We start from the raw sequence: 19810 nt of genomic DNA, 5'->3' as shown, positions 1-19810 counted from the left end.
AAGCATTTGGAATGAAAAAGATGAAGGATACATCAATTGCATGCAATGTGCAACTTAATAACATACAAGTTTGATTATTGACTCTTTTGCTGAGTTAAGATGTAGGATTAATCTGGGTTAATATTCTGTTTATATCAATGTGGCTTTTAATACTATTTTCAATGTTGTGCTATGATCCAAATCATCAGTTTAAATGTTCTTGGTTTATTCAGAGTCTGAGGTGAGTAGTCATTGTGCTGTTGCTTGTTAAGTAAGATCTGGATATTTAACACTGCATTGTCCAGTTCTGACTCTGTGTATTAGTAGTGGCTTGGGTTGGTTAATCTGTGTGTTTAAGTCCTAAAATATGGCATATAATAGTTCCTGCCTAGACAGAAGTGTCTAACATAATTTGAGTAATTCTTACAGAATGACATAAATGACTCTTGCAGCCCTTTTTGGCTTTCCTTTCACCTGCTTCCCCTACCAGAGTAAACCCAGAACGACCTCGCTTGCCCTGAGTGCAGCTTAGGGCAGGCAGGCCATGGACCCAGCAGTACTTAAAATCTATGTTTTCTTGGGTGACTGCTTCTTGCCTGTGCTGTGGGGAACTGCCCATGATGCCCATTTAGTTCAAGGGAGGTGCTGCGTTTCCTAGAGGAAAGAGCTCCTTTTTCAAAGGGGTTTTCAGTTGTTGGGATTTACTTGTCAGTGTGTGTAAAACTTGGCAGGGGTGAGCAACCTCAGTCCTTTCTACAGAATCATAGAATCATTTATCTTGGGAAAGACCTTTAAGATCGAGTGCAACCATTAATGAACCTGCCAAGTAAACTGTGTCCCTGAGTGTCACTTCTACATGTCTTTTAAATGTGTCTAGGAATGGTAACTAAAGCACTTCCCTGGGCAGCTTGCTCCAATGCTTGATAACCCTTTCAGGGAAGATATGTTTCTAATATCCAACCTAAACCTCAGCTGATGCAACTCGAGGCCATTTCCTCTTGTTCTGTCACTTGTTACCTGGGAGGAGACTGATACCCACCCCACTACAACCTCCTTTCAGGTAGTTTCAGGGAGGGATAAGGTCCCTGCTGACATAGCTGGGTAGAATGCCATTTTAAGAAATGAGGAGCAGCTGCCCTGGGATTGTAGAGAGGTTATTTTAGTTTGATTATTGATGTTGGGTATTAAAGACAAACTGCCTGAGAATGGAAGAAAGGGAATAAAAGATTAGATTGAGGGACTCTTGTTTAATTTGGATGAATATGATTCAGAAAGGTTTATTACACAAACATTTGAATTAGTATAGGATTTGTATGTTGCTTATTGATAGTAAATGAATGGACTGTTAATCTGTCTTGTTTCAAAAGAGCTTAAACAAGACAAGGATTCAGAAGACAAACTATATCTAATCAGAGAAGAGTCTAATGTAGTGAGCCTTGACACTGAGAAGTTACAAGGATTCAAACATGACTGCTGCTGGAATTGGTACTGTAAAATGACTAAATAGAGAATAACTTCAAAATGCATTAAATACTCTGACATCTTCATTAGTGTGTAGGCAAATGTTTTAGAGCAAGTCATTGGGACGAGCGTAACTCCCACCTGCACGCTATTGTGTGGAATTGTCAGTTTAGTACCATGTGCTTCTTGAGTAATCTTGAAGAATCAAAGTGAAATGCTTTTTAAGAAGTAGCTTATAACTTGCATAATCCTTTAAATCATTTTTGCAAGAGATTGACTCATGGGGAGGAATGTCCTATTACTGCTGTCTGAGATTGCAGGCAAAATTTGTTTTACTTAAACAACAGTGCTACTGGCTAGGTGTTCTGAGAATGTGGTTGATTAGTACATCTAATTTTTTTTTTCTTTTTTTTTTTTTTTTTTAGCTAGCTGGGGTGGCCTTCCTTGCAGCTGGTCTGTGGGCATGGAGTGAAAAGGTAAGGGTAGAAATGACTGGTCTTATTTTGGTGGCTGCCCTCTCCAGCTCTAGTAAAGCTTGTTCTTCAGGAAGCAGCTGAGCTCAGGACCGTGTCCAAATAATCTAAACTGAGTTTAGTTGGAATTTTGTTCTTGTGCCTGATCTGGTGTTAAGCTATGACCCTTGACATTTAGAGCTTTTTTAATCTTTATGAATTGTTTCTCTTTAAAGACCATATTTTCTGAAATATACTTCTCTACCCACCTCTTTTTATTCTGAACAGGAAATAGTGTGAGGAATGTAAGAGATATCACTTTATATTAAAAAAAGGCACTAAGAGAATCCAAACATGTGTCTTTGAAATACTTCAGAAAGATGGTCCCAGTCTTATGGCCATCTGTTGTCCACTTTACTCCCCATGGAGTGCTTAAGTCATGATGTTTCCATGTAGAGGAACAAAACTGGGGGAACATGATCTAGCTGAATAACACTATTATTTGTGACAAAAGTTTCTCCTAGCTAAATAACTCCCTGAATCGAAGGAAGTCAATGCAGACATGTACCCTACAGAGTTCTCCTGTTAAAAGAGAAGAGAATGGTAGAAGTATGGTATGGTTCAACCCCTTGAATGAATTTAAAAGCAAGGCTTTAAAATGACTGTAAGCATTAGGAAAAACTGACAATTACTTGGAGACTGACTAACCTGCATCTAATTAGCAGTGGAGGGCTGATGCTCTCACTGTTCAGTTGTGCTGCTGAGTAGTAAGACTTCAATTACCATCCCAGTGTTTGCATTTCCTTAATTGAAGTGTTTACACACAGCAGCTGTCCACAAATAGAGAGGTTCTGGGATTCCTCTGATTTCTGAGAGGTTCTGGGATTTCCCTTCCCTTTTTGGAAGGGAAAGTGTTTTGCAATGAACTTAATTCTGAGGTATTTATTCTCCTTCTCCCCCCCCCCCACATGCATGCACTCATTCTCAGAACTAGATTAGTGTTATCATTGATATATAGTAAGCAGCCTATCTCCACACACACAAAAAAAAAGAATTTTCTTTCCAACCCTTTAGGGAGGGTGTTAAACTTGTCTTCAATTTATATTCTCTCATGTTCAGACCTTTTCTGTTTTGTAGACAAGCACGTAGGATCTGTGTGGTTGGAAATTAATATCTCACAACTTACTCCCATTTGTCAAATTGACCTTATGGTACACTGAAGTTACTGAAAGGCAAAGACAGACTCTTTCTGTCTTTTTTTTAAATTTGTCTGAACTCTTTCTGCTCTCTGTGCTATCTTGCAAATGAGTGCTTCAAAACCTTTCCTGTGGTTTTGAACTTAGAAATCGCTCATGAAATCTGTTCATTATTTTTTACATCACTTGTTGTGTGCTATGTTGTCAGTCTTTCATACTAGTGCCATTCTTCAGCCACAGTGCCTGTATTTTACAGATAAACATCTTGGTGAACAATAGATGGGAAGCAAGAGAAAAACATTGCAGAAGCTGTGCTGCAGTGGTAAACTCAAAGATAAACTATAAATGGTGGAGGAGTTCTGAACATCCTGTCTTTTACTGCAACATGAAGTACATTAGGTCCATTTAATTTATCTGGTTTTTCTTGTCTCTTTTCTTTTTCCACTAGGACTACACTTTAGATTAATTCCTCAGCAGTCTTTGTCTCTGGATATAAATCCTGTGATTCTCTTTTAGGTGGTAATATATTGAAATGAAACTGCTGGTTTGTGAGAAGTGTTGAAAATACTATATGTAACAGCATGGAGAAAAGCGGGAACCTAATGACAGTTTATTTAAAAAAAAGGGGTAAATGCACAGTCCTGTGCCTGAGATGAGGCAGCCCCATGCACCAGTATGGGCTGGGAGTTAACTGCTTAGAAAGCAACTTTGTGAGGAAAAAACCTTGAGCTCCTGTTTGATCAGTAAGTAGAATATCAGTTGTGCCCTCATGTCAAGGCCAACAGCATACTGGGCTGTGTTAGCACCACTGTGGCCAGGGAGGAGCTTCCAACAATATTCACACAGTTGACGTGCATGTGGAGTACCACGTCCAGTTTTGGGCAGCCCTGTGTCAGGCAGATCTTTTCCAACTTTATTCTATTTTTAAATCTGTTTATTCTTTAGTCTGCTGATCTTTGCATTTGTGCACAGAGGTCTGTAAACTGTCTAAAGGTGCAGGCGTGTAACTTGTGTTGTAATTGGTGGCAGTGATACTGTGACAATCAAAAGCCAGTTTACACAACTTCCTTATAAGAAATCAGGTCTGTCCTTGTCATGTGTATTTTGTAGTTTTCATACTAGTGAATCTCAAAACAGTAACTGTTTTGGCATTTGTTAATTAGCTGTATTAGAGATGTTCTTTTTTTAGAGACAATCCATAATTGCCCTCTTTTGCCAATATATTTCAGTTGAGATGGTGACATAAGGCTTACAAACATTAAAAGAAAGTGAATAAGTGTACAGCTGCAACTCCTAATTCACTGTTCCAAGTAACTGAAAGAAAGTTAAAGCCTGAGTTGTGTTATAGGATTTTCTGACAGGGACTTCGAGTATCAGACTTCATTCCTGTATACCTGTAGGAAATCTACATATTGTAAAGGGCAGCTTGTACTTCTAAGAGTTTTTACCATCCTGCAGATGGCACAGGCAGAAGCCAGAAGCATCTTTAGAGATGGGTAAGGTGAGATAAGATGGTTCTCTGAGTTAATTCTCTTGTTTACTTCCTTCCTTCAGGATTTTGAACTTAACATCTTTTGTTAGGCAAGTAAACCCCCACAACCTTCTTTTCAAAAGAGCATGTTGTAAACATCAAATGTGAACTTGAAGAAACTGTTTTGAACCGGCAACATCTGAGGTTGAATAATAGAGCCCAGTTCCTGCCAACTTTTCTTCATAACATGCTTTGATCAGAGGAAGTTTTCTTCCAAAAGATGCTGCATGAGCAAGTGAAATTGTCTGAAAACAAGAAGTTTGAGTTTAGGTGTGGGAAGGAGATGGCTGGCAATAGTTGTGGAAGTTTCAACCTCCTGGTTGCACATGGCTTGGTTTCATAGTGTGTTGGTTTTACAGAGACTCTGCTTCAGCCTGCCTAATCTTGGCATATGGCCTTGCTTGTGGGGTCTGAGCCAATGTTATTAGGTAGGTGGGACTCTCATAATTAACCTGATAGACCAAGTTTGTTAATTAGCTGTGAGGTCTTACAGTTTTTAAGAATGGAAATGTCACTGGTAACATGTATCAATAAACTATGACTGTTTTCCAGTAGACTATTTCAGCTGTTTGTCACCAGCTGTTGCAAGGCAATTCTGAGCTCTACAGATCAATTTTTTTTTTTTTTCTTTTCATTCCTTCAACCAGTTTTGGTAAAAAAAATTCTCTTGCTGTTGCCAAACTTAACAGCTCTCCCAGGATCTGTTATGGAACATGTTATGAAAGAAGATGAAGTCCTGTGTGTCACTGTAGTACTGTTAATCAGTGTCTTTTCACCAGCTGATGAAGTTTCTCCATGGCCACGTTTTCTCCTAATGCTGTATTTTGGATATGTTATTTTTGTTAAGTAAGCAACTGAATAAGAAGTGATACGGATTTTTCCCAGGAGTTCTCTTAGGTTGTGTATCCTTTGCACTTAACTTTAGCACAGGTACTTGAGTAGCAAGATGAGAATTTACATTCCCTTGACAGAGTTGGACTGCTTATTGCAAGTCTCTAATATCTTTCTCTTACACTATACATGGTTAGGTTGAGAATATACTTTATAAAGAAAAAAAGATAGCAAACTTGTAATTATGGGATATTGTACTGTGTTTTTTTGTTGTTTCTTTGTTTTAAATGGAAAGCATTTCCTTGTTAAAATGTTCTGTGTGTCATTGAGTATATGATGAACACTCAGACTATTGCAAGGCTGCCTGGATGTCCCTACAAATCATTCTCATTAACTTTAATGGTTTCAGCTGTTTGTCCCTTCTATCTTTTGCATGTTCTATCTTGTTCTATCACATTACATTTGATGGATTTGATGGAATTTTAATGGTTGCTAGTGTAATAACTTCTTTAAAACCTAATCTGGAAATTATAAGGAAGGATTTCACTGCGTTGGTGTTACACTTACATAGACTTAAAAATCTAGGTAGACAGGCTTAATAGCTAAGATTACTGTCAAGATAAGTGGTGTCTCTGGATAGTTCACGAAGAAGAAAATATTGCTGCTGAATCAGGTAAATTGCAATAACTCCTTTTGGTGTAAGAATTTTATCTGGGGTGAAAGGGGGGAATGTTTAGATTATACTTGTGTATTTTTTAAAGAGTTTGGAGCAGCATTTCTAAGATTATTTGGCACTAGAAGGGGTGTAACTAAAATGAGAGGAAAAATCTGCTTCCCTTGAAAACTCTAAACCAAGATTTGTTTTCTCCCCCCCCACCTTTAAAATGTCACCCATAAGCTGCTTTGTCCTTAGAATATCTCTCCCTTTCTGCCTCTTAAACATTAGGATTAGAAAAAACCTATTTTCTTAATTTTTTTTGGACCATTATATTGGAGTGCCCTTTTGATTGATGCATTTCAAGTTAATATAAAACATTAATTCTTTTGCCTTGAAACTAAATGAACATCAGTGATAGTTTTGAGCTTTTGGCACCATCTTGTGGAATCTTGTTTGGTAGATAGACCTAGGAGAATGTAATCTGAGAAACTGACTGTGCTGGATTGACTTGTTAAAAGAATTATTACCCAGAACTTTGTATTAATACTGCTGCTGCTGGGGTGAAGAAAGTTGGTGTTGTCCATAAACATTTTACTGTAAGACTTTTTTCATGGGGGTCGTTGTTGGCAAGTTCAAGGGTTTGCAACCAATTCATTTGGAATCATGTGGAAATCATCCAGAAGGAATGTTAAAAGAATAATATGCTTCTAGTGGTCACCTCTTTCCGTGCTGTTTTCTCTCAGGGTGTACTGTCTGATCTGACAAAGGTGACTGGTCTTCATGGTCTGGACCCAGTGGTGCTTGTCTTACTGGTGGGAATAGTGATGTTTACTTTGGGATTTGCTGGTTGTGTAGGAGCACTGAGAGAAAACATCTGCCTTCTGAAATTCGTAAGTAACACCATTATATGAGTCAATCATTATGTGTCTGAAAGCTGCAAATAATGAACTTGTAGCAAACCCAGATAAATATGTATGTGGTAAACTTGCTGCCTTAACACACCTCTGAGTAATAGTATTAAAAGCAGTGTAGGTTCCAGCCTATTTATTTTCCTCTTTATGGAACATGTTTGTTCCCTCTTCCTTCATTCTGCCATGCAGTGATGTTTTAGAGTGTATACCAGAATCTAATGTTGTGATGTTATGGAACATATTTAGTCAATTAGGAATTACTGAGAGAATATAGTATAGTGGAAAATAATTGTTTAAAAACTTAAAAGTTTCATGTAGATGTTGGGTGGGCAGAACTTTGGGGCTTCAGTGGATGATGTGAAATTTCTTAAATGTTTTAGTTAGTACTGAGGCTTCTTTGCTTTAGATCTGAAAACAGTTTAGCTGGACAAAAAAGTCTGAAAAAAATTATAAAATTAGAAACAGTGCAAGAGGTAATATCAAGACTACTTTAGCCCTGTGTTTTAAAGATTGTCATTTATTATTATTTTCACTGCTGTGCATAATGATTGTGGTATGATGTTGATTGCACTGACAAGTTCAGGTGACCAAAACAAAATGACTGCTCTGCTTTCCTGGAGGTTTCTTTACCTTGTATACTCATTTGAGACGTCATGTTCTCAAATTCTGTGTCTGTTTCTGGTGGTGTTAGAGTAGAGATGCATTGAAAATGAATTACTATTTTCCAATTTGGGAATTTTTATTTTTTTCCCTACAGTTCTGCGGAGCAATTGTGTTTATATTCCTGTTGGAGCTGGCAGTAGCAGTTATGGCTTTCCTATTCCAGGACTGGGTGAGGGACAGGGTAAAGGAGTTCTTTGAGAATAACATTAAATCCTACCGAGACGATATTGACCTCCAGAACATCATTGATTCGCTACAGAGAATTGTAAGTTCATATCCTGTCACTTCTTTCGTGCATTCGGGGAGAATGTTTTCATTTTTGTGATAGAACTATCATATTTTGTAGCTAATACTACTGTTACAGATGTTCTGGTTTTTTCTTTCTGTATTGAAAGCGTCAGGGAGGCAAGATATTCTGAGGTAGTGCTGTTCTAAGGTGGATTATGGAAGCTCTCTCAAGCATCCATCTGCACTGAACCTTCTTCATTTGCTCCCCTGTTCTGGTCAGCATTGCAGCACTTGCAGTGAGAAGTGAGCAACAAAAAAAACTTTCTCCTAAAAAAAATTGTGCAATGAAACTGGTAGTCTGCATTCCTATTTTAGGAGGCACTGCAATCTTATACAGGGGTGCAGCATAAAGGCTTTTAGCTTCTGAGGTGCACCTCATCTTGAAACAAAAGAGAATATCTTTAAGTGGGAAAGGCTAGTTTATAGTTAGACAGTTGCCAAGGAAGGTTGAAACTATTTTATGCTCTAGTGGTCCTAAAATCTTCATTTACTAGAAGACAGTGATGTACAGCAGGAGATGACAAGGCCTCTGCTAGTAAGGACCTGGTGGCTTTTATTCCAGCAGCTGCTTTTGTAATCATGCCCAGAAAACAACCAGTAAAGGTGACTCTTCTGAATTTTATTTATTTGTGTGTGGTTGAAAAATATATATGGAGAGAGACAGAGTGCATATGAGTACTTTGCAAAGAGGTAAAATAGTTGTCTCCTTTTTATAATTTTCCCTTTATGAAAGAAGGTTGGTTTTGTCTGTCTTCCATCTTCTAAAATATCATATTAGAAATCTGTGCTCACAGCTCGCAGCTGAGTTTGAAAGCAAAGCGTGTTTTAGAGTGGATACCAGTCTGGTCAGCTGTATATTACCAGCATGTTGTCTATCCTGTTCCTTTACTCTTGTGTGCATTGGTATGCAAGGATCCTCTGATAAAGCCGTCTGGATGGGTTTCAGTGCTGTTTGGCTTGAGCTTTTGGTGCTGAGGGCACCTTTTGATAAGGTAGGGCTCCTCCTGACCACAGCCAACACAAGTAATTGTCTTAGTGTTGTCCACTTTGATGTTGCTCTTTCTGCTTATCTAGTTTCGGTATAGTTGGCCAGGCTAATAGGCTAAGCTGATTTACAGTTGAACTCCAATTACTTTTCAATGAAAATAAAAGGCTAAGCTTGCTAGAAGGAGTTAGTTAGCCAGTCTAACATAACAAGCCAATAAACCTGAAAAAGGAAAGACCAGAAAAGTCCGAATGGGTCTGTCAATGATCCGTACCCAAAAGTACTGAGGAAGGAGGGAGATGTGCAGTGTGAATTAGTAAGTGTAGTTCTGTGAGGGTCAGCAGTGTGTCCAAATGCCTCACTGAAGCCTGTCTTCTATGGAGCCATGCTCTTCAGGCTGACTTGCTCTGTTCTCAGTGCATCCCTCGAGAGAGAGCTTTGTGTAGGCAGCTCCTTTTTCTGGCTAATTACATTACTTTCAGGCCTGCGAGTGACCTCATAGTCTGTACCTTATTAAGGAAGAGAAGCATGTTTAGTGGTTGTATGGCTTTCTATAAAGGCATGTGAGGGACAAGGTACTAGAAAGACAAAAATAACCTCTTTTTTTCATTCTTTACAGTGATATACTAGTGACTTAAAGTCATTTTTTTTTTTGATGCTTTTCTGTTCTGAGCATTCTGTTCAGCTCTGTTTAGAACATACTTCCTGTGAAAATTGTGTATGCAATTCTGCTCTCCATTCACATCTGTGTCTGTCACAACTTGATAACTTCTGAATTGATTTACTGACCTCAAGCTGTGATGGTCTTGCAGACAGATAGGTTAATGCAAATTTTGTGACAACAGGCAGTGATCAGAGGAGAGATGTTAGGGAGAACCCAAGGGGCTGGACCTTCATGCGGTGCCAGGAAAATCTGTATGATGGTATAATATTTCAAGTACTCAAATTTATAGAGAAAGACTTGTACCCTTAAATATCCAGGCCACTAAACTGCAAAGCATAACCCAATAAAAAATTAGCTTTCATTAGTTCCAGGAGGTAAGCATTCCTTAAGTTGTTAGGGTTTCCCCCGTCTGCAGTTATGGTAATTACATCACACTGTTTAGGTCAAGAAACTTATGTGAAATACTTCTAGAACCGAGTGACCTTTGGAGTTAGTGAGACTTTACCAGTTCATTCATTTGTATCTGAAAACCTTCTGATAGAAAAGAAAGGAAGTATATTCACAAATGTTTGGATCTACTTTTTAAAATAAATAAGGAGAAGAATACTTGTTGATTCATGAAAAATTAAGCATGTCACAAATTTAAAGAAACCTTTTTCCAGAGCTTTTCTGCTTTGTGTGACTTGGAAATAATGGGTTACAAAGTGTTTATATAGCATATTTTGTTGCACCATTGTATCAGTGTACACTGATTGTCTGCTAATTACATCTAAAATGATAATTTTTATGATTTTGCTTGTCATGCTGAAACCTGTTTCCAGGAGCAGATGTGCCAGGTGTATTGCTTTGATTTCAGAGAGCCACATTATTGATTACTCATTTTTTATTCTGGTGTGGTCATTGTTTCTGCACAGACTTAGGGACAGTGAAGATTTATAAACAAACACTTAGCATTTAGAGGTATTTTAGACACAGTTTACCCACTGATATTTGTTTATCTCTTGCAGAACCACTGCTGCGGTGCCCAAGGTCCTGAAGACTGGGACTTTAACATATACTTTAACTGCAACAGTGAAAGCAAAAGTCGTGAGAAGTGTGGAGTTCCTTTCTCCTGTTGTATACCTGATCCTGCTGTAAGTTGTGCCCTGGCTTTGCTATTGCTCTGATGTTGTAGAGTTAGGTAAGGAAGTGCTTCCTGAATAAGGTGTGATGACTAGGACTTTAAAAAGGATGGAATAGAAATATGAGAAAAATTCATCTACACAAGAGAGATTTTTGATCATTTAGGAGATCTCTTAGGGTTCAGATGTGGCAGCTTTGTTATATAGTTGAAAATGGATAGTCACCAGGGATTCAAGCTATTTTAGTATGGTTTGAATCTGCAGGTAGTGGTGGCTGGTGTTGTTTCCTTGAATCCCTGGCCTCTGTTACCTAGCTTAGGTGGACCTGAGAGCAATGTCTAAACAGTATGTTGGCCCCAGTTAGAATTAATGTTACAACATCCCTCTGCCAATCAAGTAGGAGTAACTCCATTTGCTGGTTGTTTATCAGTAACTAGTAAAGTGCTCATGCACCAAATTTGAAGCATTTGAGTAATTTCTTGTTTTTGGCAAGATTTAGTTGCTTATTAGTTAGATCTATTTACTAAATATTATAAAACCTTTTGACCCTTTCACTGGATGTCAAAATGTAGAGGTAGAAACTAACATAGAGTGCTTTGTAGTATTAGTGGAAGTAATTACAGCTCAAAATCCATCTGTCAAAGCTTGTGTGGAGCAGATAGCCATTGGTAGGATAATACAATCAGAACTCTACCAGTGGTTAAATATAGAAATCAACCAAGGAAAGACTTTGTCAGGGAAATATTCAATATTCAGATTCCCCAGTAATTGTTTCCTTGTTTAGTTTGGAGCAGTACTGTTCTAATGCCAATTTTTTTTGTTGCTGGTGCTGTATTTAGGAGAAATAAGTATGTTTAAGTCTTTTTAATGTGAGATTCTCCTACTAATATTTTAATGTAACTCAGTAGGCATTTTGTAAATTATTCTATAATTGCATAATATATATTTTCGTAACTTTTACACGGGGGGAAAAGTCTTTAAAGGAATGTCTTTGCATCCTTGGTAATAAATACTTTCACTGGGTTGCATGGGGTTGTGATCTGGAAGGTGTTTGTGGTCTTACTACTTGGGATCTACAACTGGAGTGTTTCATCTTCAAGACTGTGTATCCTGGAGCTGGGTTATGTGTGAAACTTTGAACTATCAACTGAGGGGGCTGAAGTAGCTTGCACCTGTTACTGGTTTTAGCTCACTGGGATAGCAAGTTCTTGTGTAGTGCTTGAAATGATGGAGCTGTAAGGCACATTTCTCCACTGCAGGAATAAGTAAATCAGCCTGGTAGCTGTATTGTTACCTCAGTGTCAGGTGCTGTGTGAAATAGCTGCTGCGAATCTGATCTTGGAAATGCAGAGGCCTTATCTGTGCACTGGCAGTGCAGTTGCTATGCCCCATGTTAAAAAGTCTGGGCTAGTTGAAAGCCAAGTGATAGAAGCAGCTGTGAGATTCCTGGTGGAGGATGTCATCTAGCTAGTGAGCACCTTTGCTTTATCATCACTTTTCTTGTATTCTGCTACTGCTTTGCTCGTTTTTACTAAAAATGCTTCTTAAAACTTCTCTGACACTCCTAATGTTTGTGAATGTAAAAGACAGAAAAGCTTGCTGTGAACAGAATTGAGTAGAATTCAATTGATTTATTTTAAATCTTTTTTGCTTTGCAGCAAAAAGTTGTGAACACACAGTGTGGCTATGATATCAGAAAGAAGGTAAGGTGCTGGGACCTTGCTGTCTGTCGTGTTCTGTGCCTGCATAGACAAAACTATAAAAATAGTGGGATCGCTGGTGGGTATGTCAGCTTAAAATTCTGAGAGCTGACTGTGCTACGTGATACTGAAAGTAGACTGAGGTAGACATTTTCTTTTGTTTAAAGTAAGCTTGTACTGCGTGAGGGGTAGAGAAAACAAGTGATGAAACAGGTAAAGGGAAAGGTAAAGGTGTTTCAAAAAGGGGTGGGACTTGAATTTCAAATGTGTGTTTCAGTTATCAGTTGTAGTAGTCTACAATCTATTGTACAGTCTACACTCTGACAATCTATTATCTGATAATTCTACAGTATTCTAATAACAGCATTTACAGGAAGATATTAACATCAGTGTCTGACATTGCTTGATTTATATATGTATTTTTAAAGTGTGGTTAAAAACACCACTGCATAAGCGACAAAATTAGTATAGGTTTATCATGATTGATTTTATGGTAACTTGAGCAGAAAAGTAATATTCTTATTCTTCCTTTCTGCATTCAGAGCAAGAATCAATGGGAGGATCAGATTTTTGTCAAAGGATGTATTCATGCTCTTGAAGCTTGGTTACCCCGAAATATCTACATTGTTGCAGGTGTCTTCATAGCTATCTCACTGCTCCAGGTTAGTTGTTATTGTTAGGATTCTTTGAAAAAAATTTCAGTTTTGCAGCTACAGACCTGCTAAAGGTAAAAGCAGTTCTGAACAGAGGTAAAATAAATGTTCTGAGTATGGGTTTTTTAGATATGAGAAGGGTATGACACAAAAAAGAACTATAGGGATGGAACTTAGAGGTAAAAATACCTCTTGCTTAAAGCAATGAAGGTCATATAAAAATACAGTACAGTTATAATATGGTATGTGATAATTGTGATATATATTGTAATATTAATGGAGTCATGTTAATATATGATTATAGAAAATAACGTGATACAATAATACTCCCTACTTTTCCATATGTCTTGGAGGGGAGATCTGCTGGTTGTCTACTCCAGTAGATCTGAACTACAGCCCATCACAAATTTGAAATGACTGAGATACAACACCATCCTTCATGCTCAGGTTCTCTCTCAGTAAGTGATGTGCAGCATGCTGATCAAAAACCTGAGAATGTAAGAGCAGGGAAGTAGGTGAACAGGTGGCAAATGTGATCTTAGCAGAACCAGATGGAGTTGCTGTGACTTCTATTACCTCATCAGTGCTTGGTATATCAAAGGAAAAGAACCTAAGTATAGCATGTAAGATGACTTCTTTCAAGGTGGATCCTGCTTTCATTGTGGCAGTTCTTTACACTTACCTTACTTTCTTTGCTGTGGAAGTGCTTCACTTCCATGGGAATTAATAAATCTGCTACAGAATGTATTTTCCATGTAATGGACAATCGTTGAGTGTAGAGTGCTGGCAAAATACCTTTTCCCAGCCTTGGTAATACTGCCCTCTGTAGCCTGAGGGTGTGATTGATTTTGATTTATTTTATTTAACACCATCTAATGATAGTGCTTCCATGGATTTGAGAAATGCTGTCCTAAGAACACAACATCTCATTAGAAAGACATTCAAGATAGGAAGTTTAATCTTTTGGCAGTATGTTGACTGAATAACTTGACAGTGTTGTTCTTTCTTCATATCCTGAGTCTCTGTGAAATCACTTTCAGTCACTTGTATTTTCAACCTGGGTCTTTCTTGTGCATTAAACTTCTTCATGGTGGGACTGCCTACTTTTTCAGCTTTTTCAAAACTTCACCGCAGTTTTATGTTGTTTCTAAGAATGTTTCAGGAAATGTGCTCAGTTATGAATTTATCTTCAAATTGTAAAGGAAGATTTCTCTGAAAACTTGTGCAAATGTTAAAATTTCATATTTAAATGTCTCAGAATAATCTGGGACTTCTCTTAGTACTTCTGTGACAAGAATTTAATTTCAGTACAGGTAATTGTACATTCTGTGTGTATTTAAAAAATTGATCTGAAAACTGACTGGATTATCTATTCAGAGTTGTGAAATGAATGCAAATATCTGATTTGTAATTTTAGCAATAGGTTAGCATGAGTGTTTATGACACTCAGACTTGGCTAAGTGGATTTCTTCCAACTCAAAGGCATCCAGAAGCTTATTATTTTGAATGCTCATGAAGTTTTCATAAAACCATCTTTCTCATGAGTTTTATTTCCTGCAAGATTCTGTTGCCTTTATTATATTTTAGTAATAGCCACGCTTTGATGGATGATCCTGGGTATGAAATGATATCTGAAAGTACATACAAACAATTTACAGACTGGTGTGTTACAAGTTTTTATCTCACAAATGGCATGTTTTTTATCTTTTTAGATCTTTGGGATTTTCCTAGCCAGGTCATTGATCTCCGATATTGAAGCTGTAAAGGCAAGTAATGCCTTCTGAATATAAAAGCAGACACATGTTGCAAAACAGTATATTTTACGATTATTGATTGGACACCAAGGTGGAAGAAAAGCACGGACCGTGAAATACTGCTGTTACTAAAAGCCTTATGTGGATTTTGCCCTGCTCATGCTTTTTGTTAGAAACTGGTACAAAAGACATCTCCAAACGCACACCTGTCTACCTTTTTTCTAACAAGACAACTCAGTGCACCAGTGTTGATCTCTGAGGAAGAAATGGAGTTTCCCAACACACTGGCAGAACAGATTTTTTAAGGACTGTAGCAGGAAGACATAAAATTGCTGTAGACTCTTTCCCTGAAGGATTGCTATGAAAATTGTTCTGTCTTTGCTCTTAACTGTCGTCTGTCTTAAAATGTAATCTTTTCAGAAGGCATGTACTGATTTCTTCAGAATCTTGAAATCATATTAATCTCTGCAGTAGACTCATGCAGTCATTTTTGGCAAGATATCTAGCAACCATAATCATCAAGGTATTGGAAATTGGGGAAAAAATCACAAGTTGTCTAGTTCTTTAATTGATTTTCAGTTGTGCAGAACCCATGCTGTTTTGAAAATTCAAACCAGTTCTCAGATAGTAAAAATCTATCTCTAGCATTATATGTTAGAAAACCCCATTTCAGGCAAGAGAGTGTGAAGCTCTGTTGGTGTTTCCTGTCTGAGGAAAATTTAACTATTCTTTATTTATAGAAGAAAAACCTCTTTAAAAGTGCTTATCCTTTCATTGATCACTAATATCCTTAAAAAGTGCTGTCTGTGTAAATTGCAAAGTGCAGCTGGTTTCAGTAGGTAGCAAGCATGCTGTTAATGGCTTTTTTAATTCCTCTGGTTTCTCCCACAACTGCTGTATGGATCTTCACAAGTCTGAACTGATACTGTCAGGACCAATGAAAGACTTACAAAATTCAGCATCAGTCCTTACTGAAATATGTTTGGAAATGAGGAAGTACAAAGTTAGTGAAAGATTAGAGTTGTTGGATTTTTAAATTTTCTGTAAAGCTATTAAAACATCAGTTCTGCTTGATTCCATGGTTCAAATGTGAATCAAAACATGGTGAACCAGAATGATTTCTTCGCAGTAATTTTCTGCTGAACTATTCCTTCCGAGGTCAGGGGTTTTATTTTAATCAAGAGGAAACTAAACTCTTCTTCCAGTCCTCCCTTCTTGGGAGTTTAGTAGATGGATCTGTAGTTCAGTAAGAGTTCTAATCTTTTCTAGGAGACTTTTTAGTATCCTTAGCTTTAAGGTAAAAGTATGTGGCTGAAAAGTTCTTGAAGGTAGCTGTAGCTTCAGTTTTACTGTGGGCCATATAACTAACATTGTTTACTGCTTCCAGTAACACCAGATTTTCAGGGAGAGCAGGTTTATTTACAGTGCCTAACATAGTGTAAATTTTAGAAAATTATATATTTTTATAATAATATTTTAGTATATGTAGCCTGCCTGAAAGAGTCAATGCTTGAATTTCTAAAGTATATGGCTTTTTCAGGAAGCCGAATTTTTAAATCTCTCTCACGTCCTTTTATTCTATAATGCATGTATTAACAAATATTTCACTGACAACAGTTGATCAACAGTAAGATCTTAGTGTCTGTGTTGGTTATCCAGACATCCTTATGGCTTGTAATCTATGAAGCACTTCAGACAGTGCTGTACTTCTCATGTGTACTTCAGCTTTTGTAGTTCTCTTTCTGGCCAGTGACTGAGACACAACAGGAAAAGGAAGCTTGTCTAAGGATGGCTGATTTCCTTACAGTAACAGAGAACAGTCTGCTATTAACTCATCTGAAAACCTAAAGTAAAATGGCTAGAAGTACACTGTGATTTTTTTTTAACTTTGATATACAACAAGAAAACAATAACAGTAGATCACTGAGGGGAGAGCAAGAGGCATTTCTTCTGTAAAGCCTTGAATTTGAGGTCTGTTTTACTTATTTGTTTAATGCATTGGGAGTAGCCAAAAATGTGCAATCGTACTGCTGCTTTGCAAGTGGCAAAGCAGTGTCCAGCAACCTTTGCTTTAAATTCTGGTGCTTGAAACTTTACACCACCTCATCAACCAACTTAGTCAGTTAATGTTTTGTGTAAATAATCTGATGTATGTAAAATTGGAGAAGGATGTTTCCTGTTTGTAACTTTTTATTCATAAAACACTGCATTGAAAACTGCGACCAGGGAGTATGTTTCCCTTTGCCACTTTTTGACACAGAAAGCTCCTGATGCTGGGAAGGAATTTCAGCAGTTTGGTGAAAATCATGCCAGTGTCAAGGATGTCTGTGGAGTTCATGCACCAAAATTAGCTGCTGACAAGAGCCAGCATTTTGGATTAGGATTCCAGGGTCTGCAAATCTTGCCAAGTTGCCTGAAGACAAATGAGTACTTGGTTGTTTTTTGTTTGTTTTTTTTTTAAGTACTGTTTGTGTCCAAAACAGAATGTAATTGAAGTGTTGTCTTTCCACAGTTTGTTCTTAACGGCTTTGGCCATATTAACACCAGCTTTGTATCAGTGCTTCAGTTATTTGGAGCTGAATTGAAGAGAGAAGTACAGCCTATTTGAGGATCTTTAAATTCATGAAGTGATTTTTCTTTTTTACACTGTGGATAAACTTCTCTGTGCTTATTCAGTATAATTTTTAAAATCCCTGGGCTCTGTGCTGGTTTGCCCCTAGACATTTTGAAGTGTACCCCCATTGATGGAGCACATGGCTAGGGTGATGTCAAACTTAAAATGGGAATGTTTTCTGCTTAATTTTATTTAGCATCTCGTCTGTGGACCTGCAGGGACTTCATGGCTAAAGATTTAGTTTATGGTTTAAAAAAATCTTGTCAGCAGAAGCGGCTGGGTGTGAACCTGCCTCTAAAGCCTCCGAGGAGAAGTAATTCAGTGACCTCACAGAGGTTTGATAAATTGTTGAGATTTCAGTGGTTGCATTTGGAACAACTTCACGAACACTACAATGGAAACAAGATTTTTAATGAAGATGTCAGATAGGAGCTCAGACTTGAATAACTACACTGAGAGAAGGAAACATGAACGTGATCACTTTTATTTCTCTGAAATGAGCACAATTTATTTCCGTTAAGCGAAGTATTTGTCAGTATGTTTGACAGTGCAACTACCCTTTTGTTGCTATCAGTGTAACTGCATTTGGACACAGTTTCCCTGTACGTGAAGAAGAAGGTCAATGTAAGCACTGAAAAAAGTGCAGTGACCAAAGGACCTTCGGTCGCCTCCTGAAAATCCGAATGTTTCTTCCAAGAGGTCTTCAGTTTTGGTGACCTCATACAGTGCCATGTGCATAGACCTGTACTTCAGTCCACTGAGGTTGATTGACTGATGTGTAGAATTGCCTTGGTTTTTGTCTCCTCATTCCACCCTTCCCTCTTCCTTCCCCTTACTGCCTATGGGTTATCATGCAGCTTGAGCATTGTTCAGCCATTGGGAGAGGAGGTTCTGTCTTCTCTTCTGAGGTGGCTTTTCTGAGTGACTTTCAGTATATTTTTTTCTTAAGCCTTAAATTTTATCAAATAAAACTTGATGTTTTCTACTCCTGGAGTTTGATTTCTAAAATCTGTTGCTTTCATTTACTAGTATTTCACTCTCTAAGGGTTAGACTGGCTACCAAACTCAGAAATGGTAAAGATCCAGTGGTGTTCATTTGTATATTTTGCTGAAACTAATTCCTGATTTTATTTTTGTTTGCAGTCTGGGCTGCTGAATAATAAATAACACTGATGATATTTTCTCCATTGCTAATGGAAAGCCATGAACTAGCGAAGAGCTGCAGAAGGGTTTAGAGAAACTATTAAATCTCCTGACATCCAGAAAGTTAAATCTGCTGTTTTTCTTTTCTCCTGTGTGGTCAAAACCTGTTTCTGTTACTCACCAAGTGACTTGTCTGGGGTGGTTTTATGAAATTCTCTTTCTTAAGAGTATTCCTGAGAGTGATGTTTGGTGATGAGTGTAGTAGGCCAAGTAGTGTTACTAAGTTTTGCAGGTGGGAAGACTTTTGCAGGAACAAAGTTGAAATGTTTGTTTGCAGACAGTTTGTTGCAGCCAGTTGTACTCAAATTGTTTGAAAATTGTTGGGCGTTGTTGACTTTGAAATATACCCTGTTTTGTAACAGTTTTCTGAAGATCAGTACTTGTTTATTTTTTTCACAATAACTTTTCTGCTGGCTAAAAAAAAAAGGTTGTTTTTCCCCAGCATTCTACCACTGCAGGGGTTTGGACATTGTAACTCTGCAACATTCCATTGCTTCAAAAAGTTCCCATAAGAACAAGTTGTGTAATAGAATCTGTTACCTTTTCATCTAATCACCAATTTTAAATATGAAAGGTTTCTGTAGAAATGTTTAGACACATTTGCTTTACTACAGTTTTTCGTTATGTGAAGTTAAACCCCGGTCCTCTTAGTGGTGATAATGGAATGCCAGCTGCCTCCAAATCTTCACCCATTCCCACTTGCAATTTCTAATTAGCTTTAATTTTGTGTCTTGTGTAAGCACTGTATGTTCACTGACTGCAGTTTCTTGTAACCTTTGCTTCTGCTCAGTCTCATTCCAGGTTCCAACATGTTACAATACAGCTCTGAACTTAGAACAAGACTGCAGCCTCAATTATTTAGGAATATAGCTTGTGACAGTAGCACGGTAAAATTTTAGAGATGAGCTTTAAAATTGGAAATTGAAGGGAGAGTTAGTTTAAGGATAGTTTGTGTTGGTTTTAATGTGGTCCCTTAACAGCTGGGCTCACAGTGTGATTCATGGTGTGCAGAGGTTCAGTTGGTGCCTGTTGGCCCTTTGCATTGTTTAGGCTACAGATCTAATCCACCCCATTTCAGGTTATGTGATATAAGCTTGAGATTTTTATGTAATTATTTTCAAGTCCCACTGATGCAATTTTTCTCGT

At 37.7% G+C, this 19810-nt stretch overlaps 1 protein-coding gene across 1 annotated transcript in view; it reads left to right on the top strand.

The window, feature by feature from the left end:
- TSPAN14 (tetraspanin 14) overlaps nt 1-18454 on the top strand; it is a 38690-nt gene extending 20236 nt beyond the window's left edge. The window contains exons 3-9 of the mRNA XM_039385748.1: nt 1866-1916; nt 6852-6998; nt 7777-7947; nt 10627-10752; nt 12399-12443; nt 12983-13102; nt 14806-18454. Coding sequence (XP_039241682.1) covers nt 1866-1916; nt 6852-6998; nt 7777-7947; nt 10627-10752; nt 12399-12443; nt 12983-13102; nt 14806-14877 — 732 coding nt within the window. The 3' untranslated portion in view covers nt 14878-18454. The remainder of the gene's footprint in view (nt 1-1865; nt 1917-6851; nt 6999-7776; nt 7948-10626; nt 10753-12398; nt 12444-12982; nt 13103-14805) is intronic.
- Nucleotides 18455-19810: the final 1356 nt, after the last annotated feature.

The sequence above is a fragment of the Pipra filicauda genome, unplaced genomic scaffold (assembly GCF_003945595.2).
Source record: "Pipra filicauda isolate LSUMZ 115617 unplaced genomic scaffold, ASM394559v2 scaffold430_size1018388_pilon, whole genome shotgun sequence".
Taxonomy (NCBI): Eukaryota; Metazoa; Chordata; class Aves; order Passeriformes; family Pipridae; genus Pipra; species Pipra filicauda.
The sequence above is the reverse complement of the archived record's forward strand: the minus strand, read 5'-3'. Positions and strand labels throughout refer to the sequence as shown.